The 18,738-nt window shown below is 44.8% G+C and overlaps 1 protein-coding gene across 1 annotated transcript in view; it reads left to right on the top strand.

Moving 5' to 3' along the window:
- Positions 1–18,738, top strand: part of ZC3H7A (zinc finger CCCH-type containing 7A) — a 183,835-nt gene that overhangs the window by 137,316 nt on the left and 27,781 nt on the right. The window contains exons 18-20 of the mRNA XM_082262312.1: positions 5,308–5,441; positions 5,573–5,696; positions 14,337–14,445. Coding sequence (XP_082118438.1) covers positions 5,308–5,441; positions 5,573–5,696; positions 14,337–14,445 — 367 coding nt within the window. The remainder of the gene's footprint in view (positions 1–5,307; positions 5,442–5,572; positions 5,697–14,336; positions 14,446–18,738) is intronic.

Raw genomic sequence — 18,738 nt, 5'->3', positions numbered from 1 at the left:
TTGCCTTTCGGCGCGGATGCGTTTCCCACCCCTCATGTTTGCACTGCTTTGGGACGTCCCCATATGTGACGAATATGAAGAGGCGGCGACTGTCGGAGGACGTAAGAGAAAACGGAATTTTTGTAAAATCTTACCTGTAAAATTCCTTTCTCTGAGTCCTCCGACAGTCGCCGCCCCCGCCCCTCTTTTGGGGTTTTGGTTGTATTCTCTACTGCTATTCCACTGAAACTGAGATATGGTTGCAGGAAGTAGGAGGGTATTGACTGAGGGGACCACCCCTTGAGGGTGGGATATGTTAAAAGCTTTAATGTTAACATATTCTGTTGCCTAGCTACTCCTTCGGAGCAAAGTCTAATACCCCATATGTGACGAATATGAAGAGGCGGCGACTGTCGGAGGACTCAGAGAAAGGAATTTTACAGGTAAGATTTTACAAAAATTCAGTTTTCTTCACTTTGCCGTAGGCAAGGAGCACTATTAATTTGTGGCCTTACCCTTTGGTCTCGCCTCAGCTCCACGTGTGTTTACAAAAGTATAGGCCCCGGTGTTAGCCTTACTCAGGCAGAGGGGGATCTCGGTACTGGGGTACCTGAACAATCTCCTTCTGAGAACAAAGTCTCTGTCTGTCCTGAAGGAAGATCTGGACATCACGGTGTGAACTCTGCAAGAGTTCGGCTGGACTCAGAATTTTCAGAAATCAGCTTAGACTCCATCCAACAAGCTGGACTACCTGGGTCTGACTCTGGATTCAGCCTCAGCCTGGGTGTTTCTTCCAGAAACAAAGCTGCTAAAAATGTTATCCAACTGCTGATCATCTTTCAGGACTTGCATGCAGGTGCTGGGCCTGATGGTCTCCACCTTCGAGGCGGTTCCATTTGCTCAGTTCCATACCAGACCTCTGCAAAAAGAGATTCTGGCAAAATGGGACAAGAATCCACGGTCCCTGGACAATCTGATCCTGTTGAGCCGAGGTACGAGGGGGATCCCTAATTTGGTGGCTTCGCTCCCCGACACTTCGACAGGGAAAGTCCTTCCACTGTACTGGATGGTGGCCTCCACGGACGCCAGCCTGTCCGGGTGGGGAGATGTCCTGAGCACTAAATCAGCCCAGGGAGTTTGGTCTCGGGAGGATTCCATTCTGCTGATCAACATCCTGAAAATTCGGCCGATCAGGCTTTGCCTGTCCCAGTGGACGGATCGTCTGCAGGGGTGTCCGATAAGGATTCAGTCGGACAACGCCACAGCCGTGGCATATGTCAATCATCAAGGGGGCACCAAATGTGCCCTAGCAGCCAAAGAAGTGGCTGGCATCCTGAGGTGGGCAGAACGATATGTGCACATTCCAGGGATGGAAAATTGGCAGGCGGATTACTTCAGTCGGCAGGCCCTGAGTCCGGGCGAATGGTCCCTCCACCTGGAGGTGTTTTAACAACTGTGTCTCCTGTGGGGACTCCTGACGTGGACCTGTTAGCCTCACGCATCAACCAGAAGGTTCCAAGGTTTGTGGCAAGGTCCTGAAACCCTCTGGCAGACGCTCTGGTGGCCCCGTGGGGCCAGTATTGCTTAATATATGCTTTTCCTCCGCTACAGCTTCTGCCGAGACTTCTGCATAGAATCGAAGCAGAAGGGATTCCAGTTTTTCTGGTGTGGTGGCCTCAGACTGGCCTCACTGGGCTTGGTACGCAGGCCTGGTAAGACTGATAGCCAATGCTCCATGGCAACTTCCTCTCAGAGAAGATCTCTTGCCTCAAGGACCGATCCTTCACCCTGCTTTACAGTCCCTGACTTTAACGGCCTGGCTATTGAAAGCCAGGTACTGGAGAACAGGGGGTTGTCAGATTCGGTGATTCCTACTCTGTTGAAAGCTAGGAAATCTACTTCTTGAAAGTTTTACCATCGAGTTTGGAAGGCATACATTGCTTGGTGTGAGTCTTTTGGTATCACGTCTGCTGGAGTTTCTATAAAGAGGTGTCGATCAACGCACGGCCCTGGGCACCATCAAGGGCCAGATTTCAGCCTTGGAAATTTTCTTCCAAAGACCATTAGCCACAAATTCCTTGACCCACACCTTCCACCACTTTCACCACTGGGCTCCTCCGGTACGGTCCTTGGTGTCCCCGTGGGACCTTAATCTGGTACTGTCGGTTCTTCAAAAACCGGCCTTTGAAAATATTCCTCAGATTTCTCTGCTTACCTTGTTACAGAAAGTGGCTTTCTTGATAGCTATTACTTCTGCACACAGGGTCTCTGAGTTGGCTGCGTTGTCCTGTCAGTAACCTTACCTGGTGATTCACAGGGGCAAAGTGGTGCTACGTCCCTGTCAATTGCTCCTTCCTAAGGTAATTTTGGGGTCCCACTTAAATGAAGATAAGCCAAAACATCCAAAAGAAATTGCCTTGCATTCCCTGGATGTGGTTCGGGCTATTAGGGTGTACCTGGTGGCGAATGAGTCGATTCGCAAGTTGGATTCCTTATTTGTCCTTACGGATGGTTCTCGTAAGGGGCAGGCCGCATTCGCTGCAACCATTTCCAGATGGATCAGGCAGATGGTGGTGCAGGCCTATTCCATTATGGGTCAGGCTCCTCCTTTTCCTGTTAAGACGCATTCTACCAGGGTGCTTAGTGCCTCCTGGGCCTTTCGTCATCAGCCGTCAGTGGTCCAGGTTTGCAAAGCGGCCACCTGGTCATCTGTACACACATTCACCGAGTTTTACAAGGTGGATGTTTTTACATCTGCAGATGCTGCTTTTGGCCGCAAAGTTTTGTAGGCCGCTGTTGCAGAGGCTTCTGCCTTTTGTGGGTGTAATTTTCTTGGTAGGTGAGCTCCAGTTGTTCCTAGTTCAGCTCTTTGGTTACCTGGTTGGCTTCGTTAAGCCCTTTGGTGAATTCAGTTATTTTTGCTGTGTTTTTTTTTTTTTCCACCTCTCATGCTGACACTGCTTTGGGACCTCCCATCGGTCAATGAAGAAATGAAGCTGCATCCGCCAATGAACGAAAAATAAAACTGGATTCTTATCTTACTGTAAAATACTTTTCTCTGATGTTCATTGACGGACACCGCACCTACCCCTCTGTGGAGTTAGGTTATGTATTCTTCTGACACTGCTTGTTACAAAACTGAGATCATATAGCAGGAAGTGGGAGTATACCCCCTTGGACTGCCCTATAGGCGTAGTCAAGCTTTTTTAACCCTTTTCCGCCTAGTGTCCTACTCCTAAGAAGAGCAGCATAAGCCATCGGTCAATGAAGATATGAAGCTGTGTCCATCAATGAACATCAGAGAAAAGGATTTTACGGTAAGACAAAAATCCAGTTTTTCCGTTCAGGATTCGTGTGGAACAGTGTAACAGGATTGAGCATCGAAGAGCACACTGCATACATTTGGGACAGGATTATATAGTTTTGAAAAGTAGTTTATTATTTTTTTATAATTGTGACATAATGGCACTGATGTATCCTTTTCACTAAGGTGACTATATGTTTATTGAGTATATATTAGGTTTTCAACACCAGTGAGCATCGCACTTAATTTGTTTTGTTGCGGTATCCCCAAAATACTTTGCTCCAGGTCCCTGTTTTGTTAAGGGGTTCATTGTCTATATACCCCCTCCTCCTCCTCCTTCTTTTTTTTTTTTTTTTATGAGAAAATTATTTTTATTATTGTTTTTCATAAGAAACATACAAAAGTGACATGACATAACCAACGCACAAGACAAAGAATACACTAGAGACAAATTGAATATGGCACTTCCAACTGTGACTGAGCCTAAACTAATCCTAGCCTCCAACTTGTAATTCTACCAGCTCAGACCATGATGGACTCCATCAACGGATTATGTTAGATAACATTCCCTAGCAGTGCATGAATGCAACTTAGCTATAAAGTCCAGACATATAAAATCTCACAGTACACCATAACGGATGTCACATGTAACATTATAAAGTTAGGATACTGTAGATGACCAAGTCTACAGAGACATAATTATAAGCATGCAAGACAGATGTGGTATCCTGGTGTCAGCAGGGAGGCCCTAAGTGAGTATAGATGATTCGTAAAGCCAACTATGCTACATTTTCTCAAATATGTGGCTTTATACAATGGTATTGCGCTGTTACTCAGACCCCTCCAAAATGTCAGAGGGAGCTGCAGGATTTTTTCAGCATAACACCATTGCCTTATGAGAATAAAAGAGTACAACAGTAAGGAGGTGTCTTTTGCACCCTAAGAGGTACCAGCTCCTCCACCAGACCCGACAGACAAACTGAAATAGTCAGTGGGATCAGAGGGGTCATAATCTCATGAAGAGCCTGGGTAACCTCCTGGCAAAATAACTGGATTACTGGGCAATACCAGAGAACTTGTTCATAATAGGCAGGAGAAGATGGGCAACCCCAACACACCGGGGAGCATGAGTTATACAGTATATACTGGCCAACCTGGCTGGAGTATAGTGAATTCTGTGTCGCAACTTCATATTGAATGAGTCGATCCCAAACTGACACTGGGTTTTTAAAGTGGTAATCCCACATATCATCCCAGTGGCCCCCCTGAAAGTTGGGAATAACAGACATCCACCGTTCTCTGCATCTATCAAGAGCCTTCGGCCTTTCAGCAAACCATTTTTTATACACTTCAGATAAAGTTTTATCTAATGCTTTAGAAAACAATAATTGTTCCAGACAGGAGTCTCTATGGCAGGGGTCTTCAAACTATGGCCGTCCAGTTGTTCAGGAACTACAATTCCCATCATGCCTAGTCATGTCTGTGAATGTCAGAGTTTACAATGCCTCATGGGATGTGTAGTTCTGCAACAGCTGGAGGGCCGTAGTTTGAGGATCCCTGCTCTATGGTGACCTCCCCAAACTGTGACACAAATGCATGACGTAATTGTAAATAGCGGAAAAGGTACCAGTTTGGGAGGTTAAATTTAGGTTTTAATTCAGCAAAGGTTAAGAGTTTCCCCGTATGGACTATATGGTCTGTATACCCTTGATTTGTGAAATGATGTCTACATACAAACGCACAAAAACATTCAAAATGTATCATTTGTGCAGGGTTTTTGCTGTTTAATGAAGCCTTTGATGAGTTAAAACAAAAGCGATTGCTAACATTAGCAAATAATGGATGATAATGACTATACCATATGCATTATGTCTTTGAATTGATACTAATAAAGGTATAATGTGCAATATAATTCATACATTCATTTGTCAACAGAATACAAGTCTTGTTTTTTTAAACTTAAATTTTCCTAGTGTATTCAAATTCCTTATATAAAATGTAATGATTTGTCAATTTGTTTCAAGCTTTTGAATATGCAGAATAATCCTCAGCTTCCAAATTTGAACATTAAGTTTGTGTGTGGACACTGCTGGAGAAATGGCCAAGTAATTGAAGCAGACAAAAACAGAAAATATTGTAGTGCAAAGGTAACACACACGTAAGTACAGAGTATCAAGTAGTTGAATCTCTATAGCTAAATAGCAAGACATAATGTTGGGTTGCATACTGCTTTTTTGCTTTGACTTTTTATTCAATAAATATTAAAATATTTTATAAATGCTTTGAAAGATGGACAAAAGATCGCCAGGTTGTGTTAGCAATGTCCAGTGACCGGAGTAGTGGAAGAAATGCTAAGAAGTGGATATCTATCAGACCTTGCCCTATAAGAAAGCCATTGCCAGCTCAGTTTGAGGTAATATTCAAGTCTTATTGTTCTGAATATTTTTTTATTTTTTTAAATAATGTTTTGTTCAGTAGAGAACACAGTCTTGTTATATTCAGATAGTGGTTTATGTGGTGGTGATTGTGAAGGAGTCATTCCATTATTTCAAAGCCCAGGCCATTATCTTCAGAAACCTACAAGTTTTCACATTCCTGACTAGGAACCCTGTTTTTTTCAATAAACACAACATAAAACATGACATTTGGTCCTGTCTGGGCCTTTTTATTTTACAAAGGTTTTTATTAACAGATTGTAAAGCCGTACAGAGCCAGTTGACTAATACAGGTATCCGTAGTGCACAACGTAACTCGGAGAATAGCTCCAAAATACAGTAGGATAAAAGAGTTACAATAAGTAAATTATGGAACAATTTAACCGATCCTCATTATAAGTGCGATGTTCAAATGTTCCTGAAAGGTAGAACATAGTTATCGACAGTAACAAAAAGTAGAAAATCTAAAGGAGGCCAAACCTCCGGAACCGTGGGGAAGGACTCTGATCTGTTCTTTGTCATTAAACCCGAGGAATGTCAGTCAACTGAGGTATACAGAAATATATAGAATGAACAATACTTCCAGGGGAGGAGTAGGAGGAGGGTAAAGATACTGGGGAAAAAAAAGAAATAGGGTAAAATGGAAAGGGAACAGGGAAGAAAAAAGTGGTCTCGGAGGATAATGCACCTGAAAAATTTTGTAATGTCAGTAACATTGTGGTCAAAGCGCGAAGAATGGGCAAAGGATATCCAAGGATGCCAAATGGGTAGAATTGGTCATGGGAATCACAGTATAGATATTAACCACTTCTGGACCGGAAGGTTTTCCCCCTTAATGACCAGGCCATTTTTTGGGATTCAGCACTGCATTATTTTAACGGACCATTGCACGTGACTCTGTACCCAAATAAAATCGATGTCCTTTTTCCCCACAAATAAAGCTTTCTTTTGGTGCTATTTGATCACCTCTTCTTCAACTTTTATTTTTTGCGCTATAAACAAAAAAAGAGCGACAATACTGAAGAAAAAAATATATATTTTTTTTTTCACTTTATGTAATTTAACATGCCCAATAAAAAAAAATGTAAAAATCAAATTTTTTCTTCACTTAAGGCCAATTTTTATTCTGCTACATATTTTTTTTTTTTAAGCGGGCCTGCGCCATTTCAGGGGACAAATCAGACACCTAACTGACATTTTTCACACTTTTGGGGGGACCAGTGACATTACTACAGTAATCAGTTCTAAAAATATGCACTGTTACCGTACTAATGACACTGGCAGGGAAGGGGTTAACACTAGGGGCGAGCAAATAATTAAATGTGTCCCTAGGGGATGCTTTCTAACTGTGTGGGGGATGGAATTATGAAATTATGAAACTAAATAGGAGGAACATATGATCCCTGTGTTCATTGCTGACAGAACAGCGGTCTGCTGTGTTTACAACGGCAGATCGCCCTTCTGTCTCCATGGGAACAATTGCGGGCGCCCAGCGGCAATCGCGGCTGGCGGCCTCGCATATCAAGGTACGTCGTTTTGTGGAACCTGTGGCAGCTGGTGGGCAAGTGGTTAATCCCTCGTTGACCATAACATTGTTCATTCAATGTTTATCTGCTTGAAACTGAGAGCAGGAGTTTTCCAGGCCCTCGCTATATAGTGAACTTAGTTGCTAGAAAGAGGTGCATTGCCAGTTTGCAGTCTCTCCGTAATAATGACTCGATAGGTTTAAAAGGAGGGCTTCACAGGGGTTCCTCTTTGCATCTGAATGAAATAATTTTTTCAATAATGCGTAAACCCAGATCCAAAGCTACCATAGGTCAGTACCTCCAGATATGGGCCATTGCCCCCGGCTGGGTGCCTTTCTGGGCTCTTTTCAAATGAATCAGGAATCTCATCTCTTTATGTGGCCTCCAACTCTGATGGCCAGTCACTGTTTAACCGCTTGATGACCGTATACTGTACATATACAGTGGGTACGGAAAGTATTCAGACCCCCTTAAATTTTTCACTCTTTGTTATATTGCAGCCATTTGCTAAAATCATTTAGGTTCATTCTTCTTCCTCATGAATGTACACATAGCACCCCATACTGACAGAAAAACACAGAATTGTTGACATTGTTGCAGATTTATTAAAAAAGAAAAACTGAAATATCACATGGTCCTAAGTATTCAGACCCTTTGCTCAGTATTTAGTAGAAGCCCCCTTTTGATCTAATACAGCCAGGAGTCTTTTTGGGAAAGATGCAACAAGTCTTTCACACCTGGATTTGGGGATCCTCTGCCATTCCTCCTTGCAGATCCTCTCCAGTTCTGTCAGGTTGGATGGTAAACGTTGGTGGACAGCCATTTTTAGGTCTCTCCAGAGATGCTCAATTGGGTTTAAGTCAGGGCTCTGGCTGGGCCATTCAAGAACAGTCACGGAGTTGTTGTGAAGCCACTCCTTCTTTATTTTAGCTGTGTGCTTAGGGTCATTGTCTTGTTGGAAGGTAAACCTTCGGCCCAGTCTGAGGTCCAGAGCACTCTGGAGAAGGTTTTTGTCCAGGATATCCCTGTACTTGGCTGCATTCATCTTTCCCTCGATTGCAACCAGTCGTCCTGTCCCTGCAGCTGAAAAACACCCCCACAGCATGATGCTGCCACCACCATGCTTCACTGTTGGGACTGTATTGGACAGGTGATGAGCAGTGCCTGGTTTTCTCCACACATACCGCTTAGAATTAAGGCCAAAAAGTTCTATTTTGGTCTCATCAGACCAGAGAATCTTATTTCTCACCATCTTGGAGTCCTTCAGGTGTTTTTTTAGCAAACTCCATGCAGGCTTTCATGTGTCTTACACTGAGGAGAGGCTTCTGTCGGGCCACTCTGCCATAAAGCCCCGACTGGTGGAGGGCTGCAGTGATGGTTGACTTTCTACAACTTTCTCCCATCTCCTGACTGCATCTCTGGAGCTCAGCCACAGTGATCTTTGGGTTCTTCTTTACCTCTCTTACCAAGGCTCTTTTCCCCCCCGATAGCTCAGTTTGGCCGGACGGCCAGCTCTAGGAAGGGTTCTGGTTGTCCCAAACGTCTTCCATTTGAGGATTATGGAGGCCACTGTGCTCTTAGGAACCTTAAGTGCAGCAGAAATCTTTTTGTAACCTTGGCCAGATCTGTGCCTTGCCACAATTCTGTCTCTGAGCTCTTCAGGCAGTTCTTTTGACCTCATGATTCTCATTTGCTCTGACATGCATTGTGATCTGGAAGGTCTTATATAGACAGGTGTGTGGCTTTCCTAATCAAGTCCAATCAGTATAATCAAACACAGCTGGACTCAAATGAAGGTGTAGAACCATCTCAAGGATGATCAGAAGAAATGGAAAGCACCTGAGTGTCACAGCAAAGGGTCTGAATACTTAGGACCATGTGATATTTCAGTTTTTCTTTTTTAATAAATCTGCAACAATGTCAACAATTCTGTGTTTTTCTGTCAGTATGGGGTGCTATGTGTACATTCATGAGGAAGAAGAATGAACCTAAATGATTTTAGCAAATGTCTGCAATATAACAAAGAGTGAAAAATTTAAGGGGGTCTGAATACTTTCCGTACCCACTGTATGGCCGCAAGGTAGCTCTCCTGCGGCCTGGCTGCGTTGTGATTGGCTGCAGCACAAACCAATCAGCTGTTCTGGCCGCTGATTGGTCAGCGGCACCTGATGATCAGCTCCGGACTGTAACGAAGAGAGCCCAGTGTAGGTAAACAAACACAAGGCTCTCTTCTAACAGCAGCAATGTGCAGGTTTTTTTTCCCCTGTAAACTAAAAAACAGCACAGTGCTTAGTAAAAACAGTACACACAGTAATATATGTTGGCCACACATTTAACCCCTTGATCGCCCTAGATTTTAACCCCTTCCCTGCCAGTGTCATTAGTACAGTGTCAGATTTGTCCACCACAATATCGCAGTCCTTGCTATAAGTCGCTGTTCGTCTACATCAGGGGTGGGGAACCTTTTCTCTGCCAAGGGCCATTTGAGTATTTATAAAATCATTTGGGGGCCGTACAAAATTATTAACTTAAAAATGTGCCTGTTATATTTGGTCAAACATTTAACTTACCCCTAATGTGATGGCTGCAACTGCTTCTCTTTGATGAGGTGTTTGATGTTAGCTGGTATTGATGGTTTTCCAGGTTTGCGTCGGTCAGTCTGAAGCGCAGTCAACTCTTTGTGGTGATAAGTTTTGAAAAGAACTGCTGGTGGGTACTTCTGGTGGGTATAGCTGGCTGGTACTGCTGGTGGGTACAGCTGGCTGGTACTGCTGTGGGTACTGCTGGCTTGTATTGTGCTGTGGGTACGGCTGGCTGGTACTGCTGGCTGTACTGTGCTGTGGGTACTGCTGGCTCAAGCTGGTACTACTGGCTAGTACTGCTGGCTGGTATTGCTGTGGGTACTGCTGGCTCAGGCTGGTACTGCTGGCTGGTATTGCGGTGGGTACTGCTGGCTCAGGCTGGTACTGCTGGCTGGTACTGTGCTGTAGGTACTGCTGGCTGGTACTGCTGTGGGTAATGCTGGCTGGTACTGTTGTGGGTACTGCTTGCTCTGGCTGGTACTGCCGTGGGTACTGCTGGCTCTGGCTGGTACTGCTGTGGGTATTGCTGGCTCTGGCTGGTACTGCTGTGAATACTGCTGGCTCTGGCTAGTACTGCTGGTTCTGGCTGGTACTGTTGTGAGTACTGCTGGCCCTGGCTGGTACTGCTGTGGGTACTGCTGGTTCTGGCTGGTACTGCTGTGGGTACTGCTGGCTCTGGCTGGTACTGCTGTGAGTACTGCTGGCTCTGGCTGGTTCTGGCTGATACTGCTGTGGGTACTGCTGGTTCTGGCTGGTAATGCTGTGAGTACTGCTGGCTCTGGCTGGTACTGCTGGTCCTGGCTGGTACTGCAGTGAGTACTGCTGGATCTGGCTGGTATTGCTGTGAGTACCGCTGGCTCTGGCTGGTACTGCTCTGAGTACTGCTGGCTCTGGCTGGTACTGCTGGCTCTGGCTGGTACTGCTGGCTCTGACTGGTACTGCCGGCTCTGACTGGTACTGCTGGTACTGCAGGCTCTGGCTGGTAACTGCTGGTTCTGGCTGGTACTGCTGTGAGTACTGCTGGTTCTGACTGGTACTGCTGGCTCTAGCTGGTACTGCTGGTTCTGGCTGGTACTGCTGTGTGTGCTGCTGGTGGGAAATGCTGGCTAGCAGCGGCGCCGCGCTGGAGGAAGAGGCGATGTTTCCTGTATTGGTCACAGGTAGAGTGCATTTGATATAACTCCGCCTGTGACTCACTCAGACTGTCAGAACGGAGCCGGAACTATACAGGAAGCATCGGCTCAGTTCTGACAGATAAGCTGAGAGACACAGACTCAGCTGCATGGGGGGCCAGACCAAATGACTTTGAGGGCCGCATACGGCCCCCGGGCCGTAGGTTCCCCACCCCTGGTCTACATTACTAGTAAAAAATAAATAAATACAGGAAGGGAGTCCCGGGTAGGAGGGTTGGCTCAGTAATGGCACTCTCTGGGGGGATTTTTCATATATGCTCCCAAAATGTAGGGGATACGCCCTTAACGCTCTCTCCTATAGCACGCTATGGTACAATAAGTCTCTGGGGGAGTTCCTTAAACTGGGGGCTGGATCTGCATGGGCCCATTTTGGGATAAAGTAGTTACTTCACAAATGTCAAAAAGGTAAGCTATGCACTTTTAACCAGTTAGGTGGGCTAGTTTGGAATACCCAGGACCTGACACTTTAGATATGCTCAGGTACGTCATGCAGCCGTAGCGCAGTTTGGGAGAGGTCCAATTTAAAAATACCTCTTTGGAGGCTACTTTGTTGGATCCTGATCCAACCAAGAGATTGTCCAGGTATTACCTAGCATTGGGACCTGGGGATCCCAGGTTGATAGCACAAGCAAGGACTAGATGGCTGGCTTTTGCATCGGAGTTATCAGAGTTTTGGCAGAAGGTGCTTGACGCTTACCTTACCACTGTTATCTCCTCAACAGATGATTCAGCTTAGGTTCCTTCTTTAGATGTATTATACACCGGTAAGGTTGTTCTGTATGCATTAGAGAGACTGTGCAAGTTGTCATAAATGCCTGGGGGCTGAAGGGACTTTTTTCATATGGTGTGGGAATGTATAAAGATAAGGCCTCTGTGGTCTATGGTGACAGAGTTTATAACTGATAAATTTGCTCTTCCTAACATATGCCCCCCCCCCCCCCCCCCTTGCGATGTCTGTTGGGAGTTTTTGAACAAGAGGAGTTGGGTGTATATACCCAACTATTCCTTAGAATTCTTTTTTTTTTTTTTTTTGAGGTATGGAAGCTCATAGCAAGGAGGTTGATATCTATTGAAAAACTGATGTTAGGGATGTGGATAAAAGTAATAAATGATGACTTTCTGCTATATCGTATAAGGCACATGGTTCCCCCAAGAAGTTCAGGAAGGTGTGGTTTCATTGGGTAGACTCTAAGGACACTCTGGAGGGAGAGATGGATAATTGAGATATATCCATGGGGGGGGGGGGGGAATGCTGCTGCATGATTAATGTCTTGATAGGCCCTTACCAAGGTTAGGGGCTACACACTGTTTGAATGACAGGGCTTGAATTTCCTTGCCTTGTCTGCATCTACCCAATGGTTATTGTAAAAAGTTTGTATATCCTAGGGAGAGGCCTGTTGCCACCCCCCCCCCCCCCCTCCGTTCTTACAGGATGTTGGAGTTTTTTAAGGGGAGGGGGGGTTAGTTATGGTATTATCCTATTTATTACCAATGGGGTATTTTTTCTTTGTTTAAAAAAAAAAAAAATATATATCAGACTTTTAGGAATAAGGCTCTCTATGTGGTCTTCTATGTTTTGAGGTGCTGGCCCTTTGGTCTGCCTTGTGAATGTCTAATGTCAATATGCCTGGTTTCCAATGTACATGTTTTTGTCTGGGATCCTTATTTCCTGATGATAAAAAATCATTTAAAAAAAATAGATAAATAAAAATTCCATAAATATATCCCATAGTTCTTGGACGCCATAACTTTTGCGCAAACCAATCAATATATGCTTATTGGTAATTTTTTTACCAAACATATGCACAGAATACATTTTGGCCTAAATTGATAAAGAAATTTGATTTGTTTTTTTTTTTTTTACCATTTTTTTTTCCATTTTTTTTTTTCATTGGATGTGTTTTATAGCAAGTAAAAAATATTGTTTTTTTTTTTTAAATTGTCAGTCTATTTTTGTTTATACTTTAAAAATAAAAACCACAGAGGTGATACCACCAAAAGAAAGCTCTTTTTGTGGGAAAAACATACATTTTATTTGGGTACAGTATCGCACAACCACGCAATTGTCAAAGTAACGCAGTGCTATATCACTAAAAATGGCCTGGTAATGAAGGGGGTAAAGCCGGTGATTAAGCCAATGCCCCTGTATTTAGGTTTGTATTGGTTGACAGACCAAACTCACAAGTTTATGGCAAGTTCTGTGGTCATATTTCCCTGAGGATAGCTGGATTGTGTCTTCCTATCCAAGCCCCCACTAAAGTCTAGCAGCAATTTTACAGCCAACACTAATTTGGTGTAAGGAATTTAATTAATGTATTGGAATTGTCTAGAGGGCAAATACGTCTCAATCTAAATTCCAAACTGGTTTAAAGGAAACATACTGAGGGTAAAAAGTGTGTAGGCTTCTTCTAACATTCCATCTAACAAACTAAGTTGCATGGCTGTCATGCTGATCTATTGAGTTTATTATTTGTTGTCATTTTGCCCAAAAAAGTATGCAGATTAAGAGTTTTTCCCTGCATTGCTCGCTCTATTCCATTGACTCAAAGTTGAAAGTCAGAGTATTACGATACAGACAGCTGGCAACTAGCATTTTCAGGAGGTCAGTAATGTTAGCCTCTGAATTTCACTCAGTAAAAGTAAGAGAGTACTTCAAAAACATATATACATAACAATACAATTCATTATCTTATGCAAATAGAGGATTATTTAGGGGTCCAGTAGTAAAGTAATAGCCATTCCATGGCCAGACAGCTACTTTAAAAAAAATGGCTGCTTTACATTTATAGAGCATGTGGTAATTTACAAATGTGCATTATACATCATTAACTTTGGGAGTTCAAAGCTAGCATAGTGAAATAAAAACAAGTAAATGTAAGTCAAAGCGGGAGCAGAGACTGATCATGTTTCTTCGTACCGCAGCATGCTTTTTGTGAATGGGCAAAATCCAGGCTGCGATAAGGTGCAAGCCTGCAAAGTATAACAGAAAACAGAGATATCTGTTCTTTGTTATCAATGAGCCCCTTAAAATTTTTGTTTTTGTGGGAAGAACTTTTCCTCCACACTGCTGACCGATAGTTGAGTTGTCTCTGAAAGACAACACCATGACCTTTTATAAGACTTCTGTAGCTCAAAGTAGTTATAACATAGGGTGCAGTAGGCTTCGAATCTTTCACATTTTGTACTAAAATAGGAACTTATATATGCAAGGAATATTAGTAAATTATGTAAAAGTAACTTGCATTTTTAATTTAAGGTAGTTTTTATTGTATAAATACTATTTTTAAAAATTAATAAATATAATATCTTTTCTGCAGTTGTGTCATCATATAGTGAATGGCAGAAAATGCCAGTTTATAGGAAATTGTGCCTTTGCTCACAGCCAAGAGGAAAAAGAAATATGGACATATATGAAGGATTTAGGAAGTAAGTGAAATATAAAGCTTTGTGTTAATGTCTTTTGTCCCATTTCTGTAGAATTTTTTTTGTCCCATTTCTGTAGAATTTTCCTTCTTCGGGTGTCCACATCACTGCCCATGTGATGGGGACACCACCCCAATGGTAATCTATGCTGCTTTCAAAATCCACCTTTAACTGAAATAGAATCATTTCTCTAATTTGCTTAATGGTAATCTATGCTGCTTTCAAAATCTTTTACCTCTGTCCATAGAACACTGATGTTTGTTTTGCTTTCTCTTGTCTATACCCAAATTATGAGCTGTCCTTATCTTTATTACTCTGCCATTCTGCTCTCTTGCTATTCCTTGTAGTCTGTCTTTGGTGTGAGAAGTTTATTCTGTCAGCCATGTGTCCCTCCTATGCAATCCTAATTGATTAATTGGCAATACCTCCACCCAACTCAGTATAAATGTAAGCCCTTTCTAGGGGAAGCACAGGCAGGGGTTGCACAGGCGGGGATTGCATTGGCAACTATCATCTTGGATAAAGTATTAATATTGGATTAAGTATTACACTTTGGCTCAGCACTTCAGCAAATGCACAAAGCACGCAACTGCAAGCCAACAGACAGACTACAGGTGAGCTGAGACTCTATACAACTTTTCCATCTCACATTCAGTCTACTTCTCAATCTCACCACCCTGTATTATGCAATCCCTAATTCTCCTTCTCATGTTTGCATCCTCTCTCCTAAAACTTTCCTTTACCCCTCTTCTCCGCCCCACAGCTTGTATATCACCCTCACTCCTATCCTCACCTTTATACTGCACTCATCAACTCCTGCTGATTCTGAACCCACACACCAATAAAACCTACAGGACACTGAGATGTGTCCCCCCCTCATAAATCATACTCCCATATCACCTCCCTCACCCTTCTGCTTCTCCTAACCTCTGGAGATATTTCCCCAAATCCTGGACCCCCATCATTTACCTTTGGCAAACATACCCGTCACCCCCTATCCTCTGACACCAGCCGAAATCCACACAATCTGGTTTCTATTCCTCTTCTGCCTAGAGCCAACCTCCCCTTCTCCTGCGCCCTCTGGAATGCCCGCTCTGTTTGCAACAAACTCACCTCTGTCCATGACCTATTTATCACAAACGCCTTCAACCTGCTTGCAATTACTGAGACCTGGCTTCAAGACTCTGACTCTCCTTCTCCTGCTGCCCTCTCCCATGGTGTCCTCCTGTGGACTCACTCTCCCAGGCCTAGTGGACGGAAAGGAGGTGGGGTTGGAATTCTGCTTCCCCCTCAAAGCACTTTTCAGGTTCTTCATGCAACCCCTTCTCTGTCTCTCTCCTCATTTGAAGCTCACTGTATTCGTCTATTTTTATTGGCCTCCTGGACCAGTATCAGGCTTCCTTGATGACTTCTCTGCCTGGCTTCCCTCCTTTCTCTCTTCTGAAATCCCCACAATCATTCTTGGAGACTTCAACATCCCTGTTAATCTTAACACTCCTGCTACTTCTAAACTTTTGAGCTTAACCTCCTCTTTTGACCTAAAACAATGGACACATGCTTCTACACACTCTAATGGCAACAGCCTTGACCTCATGTTCTCCTACCTATGCACCCCTCGCAACCTCTCCAACATTCCATTCCCTCTCTCTGATCACCACCTCATTAGTTTCAGTCTCTCCTTGTCCTCCTCCTTACCTTCCAACTACTGAACAATTACCCGTAGAAACCTTCGCCATCTTAACCCTTCACTTATTTTTTCTGCTACAGATGGTCTCTTCAACACAATCTCATCCCTCTCCTGCCCCAACATGGCCACTTCTGTCTACAACAGTTCACTGTCATCTACCCTAGATGCTTTGGCCCCCCTCACTACACACAGAATCAGGCCCCGACCGCTACAACCCTGGCAGACAGACAATACCAGAAGCCTCAAAAAACGTAGTCGCGCTCTTGAGCGTCTGTGGCGTAAGACCAAGTCACAGCAAGATTTCAGCCAATATAAATCTGCCCTCCAAAAATACAGTTCCTGCCTCCACACTGCCAAACAGACCTACTTTAACACCCTCTTACACAGTCCCCATCAATTCTTTTCTACCTTCTTTTTTTTTTTTAATTATTTTTATTGAATTTTATAACAACATACAAAACATACAAAACAGAGCCATTTGGGCATACCCCGGCTCAACAAAACAAAACAACGAAAACGAGAACAAAAAAGAACATAAAAAAAAAAAAAAAAAAAAGGGGGAAGAAACCCCCCCCCCCCCCCCCCCGTACTAACCCCTCAACAGTGGCTGCAGCTCAAAGGTAGTCCAGAGTAACACAGGCGAGTACCGAGTCTACTAAGCATTGGTGTTCCCAATCATGGTCCAGTACATACTGCAAATCAAAAATTCACATAGCGCAATGCATAAATACAAGTAAACCTAAGTAGCTGGTCGAGACACATCAACGGCCGGGGCCGAGGAATCTTCTGCGGTATCTGCAGCATCCAACCACAGATCCCACACTTTGTGGAATTTTTTGGAGCATCCCCTAAACTTGTACACCGCTTTATATAGAGGTATCATGGAGTTCACCAGCGTCTTCCATTGTGATAACGTCGGGACCCCAGGGGCTCTCCAACGCATCACCACCAGTTTCCTGGCATAGAAGAGCAGAAGCCCCAGGAGGGTACGTGTAGCAACAGTGTGGGCCAGCGCGTTCACAAGCCCCAAAATACAAGTTTCAATCTCAGCCGGGATAGGAATAGTAGTCAGTTTGATAATGAAACCCCGGACCTCAGACCAAAACCCCTGCAAGGACGGACAGTGCCAGATCATATGGGTATAGGATGGGGAATCAGCACCGCAGCGCCAACAGGCATCCGGGATAGACATTTTATGTAGACACTTTATGTAATCTGGAGGGCGTAAGGTGGAACTTATGTACAATTTTACATTGGACCAGCCGGTCCCTCGAGGAGACTAAATATTTAAACGGGTAGCCCCAGACATCCTCCCAATCCTCCGAATCCAGGTCCTGCACCTCCGCCACCCAGAATTCCTGCAATCTCTCCAGACCCACATGCACACCTGGCAGCAAGGATCTGTAGATTGAGGACAGCGGTTTCCAAAGATCTTCGTCCCGAAGGAGGAGCTCCAGATCCGCCGGAGTCATATCAGGGGGAGAACCCCCAAACTGAGTCCGAAAGGCGTGGCGGAGCTGCAGGAACCTGAAAAGGTATGAGTTAGGCAGATCAAATTTGGCCTTAAGCCTATCAAAGCTCAGCAAACCATCCCCTTGACAAATATGTGAGAGACATCTTATACCCCTAGAGGCCCACAGAGACGGGTCAGGAATGGATAAGAACTCAGGCAACTCCGGGTTACGCCATAAGGGGGTATTAGGAGAGAGCCCGTGGGGGTCAGATTTAGTATAGGGAGAGACCAGCACCCAAGCCCTGATCACCACCTTCATAGAGTTGGTAAGGGGGTATGGAGCCCGGGCGCCACGGAATAGGGCGTTGCGCAGTGCCTCGTAGGACCCCAGCAGCGCCGCCTCAAGCACCACCGCAGAGTTCGTGTCATCCGATACAAGCCAATTGTGGGCATGGGTCAGCAGACCGGCAATGAAATACATGAAAAAATCTGGGCAAGCCAGACCCCCATGCGTCCAGGGCCGCTGTAGGACAGCTAGCCGCAGCCTCGGGGGGCGAGCCCCCCATATGAAGGCGGTCATCTGGGAATGAATGGCTCTAAAGATCCGTTTGGGGATCCACACCGGCGACTGTCGCAGAACATATAGTAGGGGAGGCAACAACTTCATTTTAACAAGGTTTATGCGCCCAATCAAAGTCAGCGGGAGATTCGCCCATGCCCGGAGCCTGTCCTTGAAGGACTGGAGGAGAAGGTAGAGATTCAGAGCACAGAAATCCTGCACCCTCGGGGAGATCGTGACCCCCAGGTATCTGACACTGTCCGCCCAGCACAAGGGCAAAGAGGAGTCCGCCCGTGTCCGGGAGTCTGCATCCACCGGGAGCAAGAGAGATTTCTCCCAGTTTACTCGGAGACCCGACAGTTCCGTAAAGCGCGACAGCACGGCCAGGACAGCCCGGAGGGAGGGGCCCGGGTCCCGGAGGAACAGAATGATATCGTCCGCGTACAATGCCAGTTTTTCCTCCAGGGACCCCACCCGAATCCCCCCGATCTCTCCGGAACCCCGAACAGCCCTCGCCAGGGGCTCCACCGCCAGCGAAAACAACGCCGGCGACAGTGGACACCCCTGACGGGTGCCGCGTCGGATATCAAATACAGG

The sequence above is a fragment of the Pelophylax lessonae genome (assembly GCF_965119305.1).
Source record: "Pelophylax lessonae genome assembly, chromosome: 6".
NCBI classification, from domain to species: Eukaryota; Metazoa; Chordata; class Amphibia; order Anura; family Ranidae; genus Pelophylax; species Pelophylax lessonae.
The sequence above is the reverse complement of the archived record's forward strand: the minus strand, read 5'-3'. Positions and strand labels throughout refer to the sequence as shown.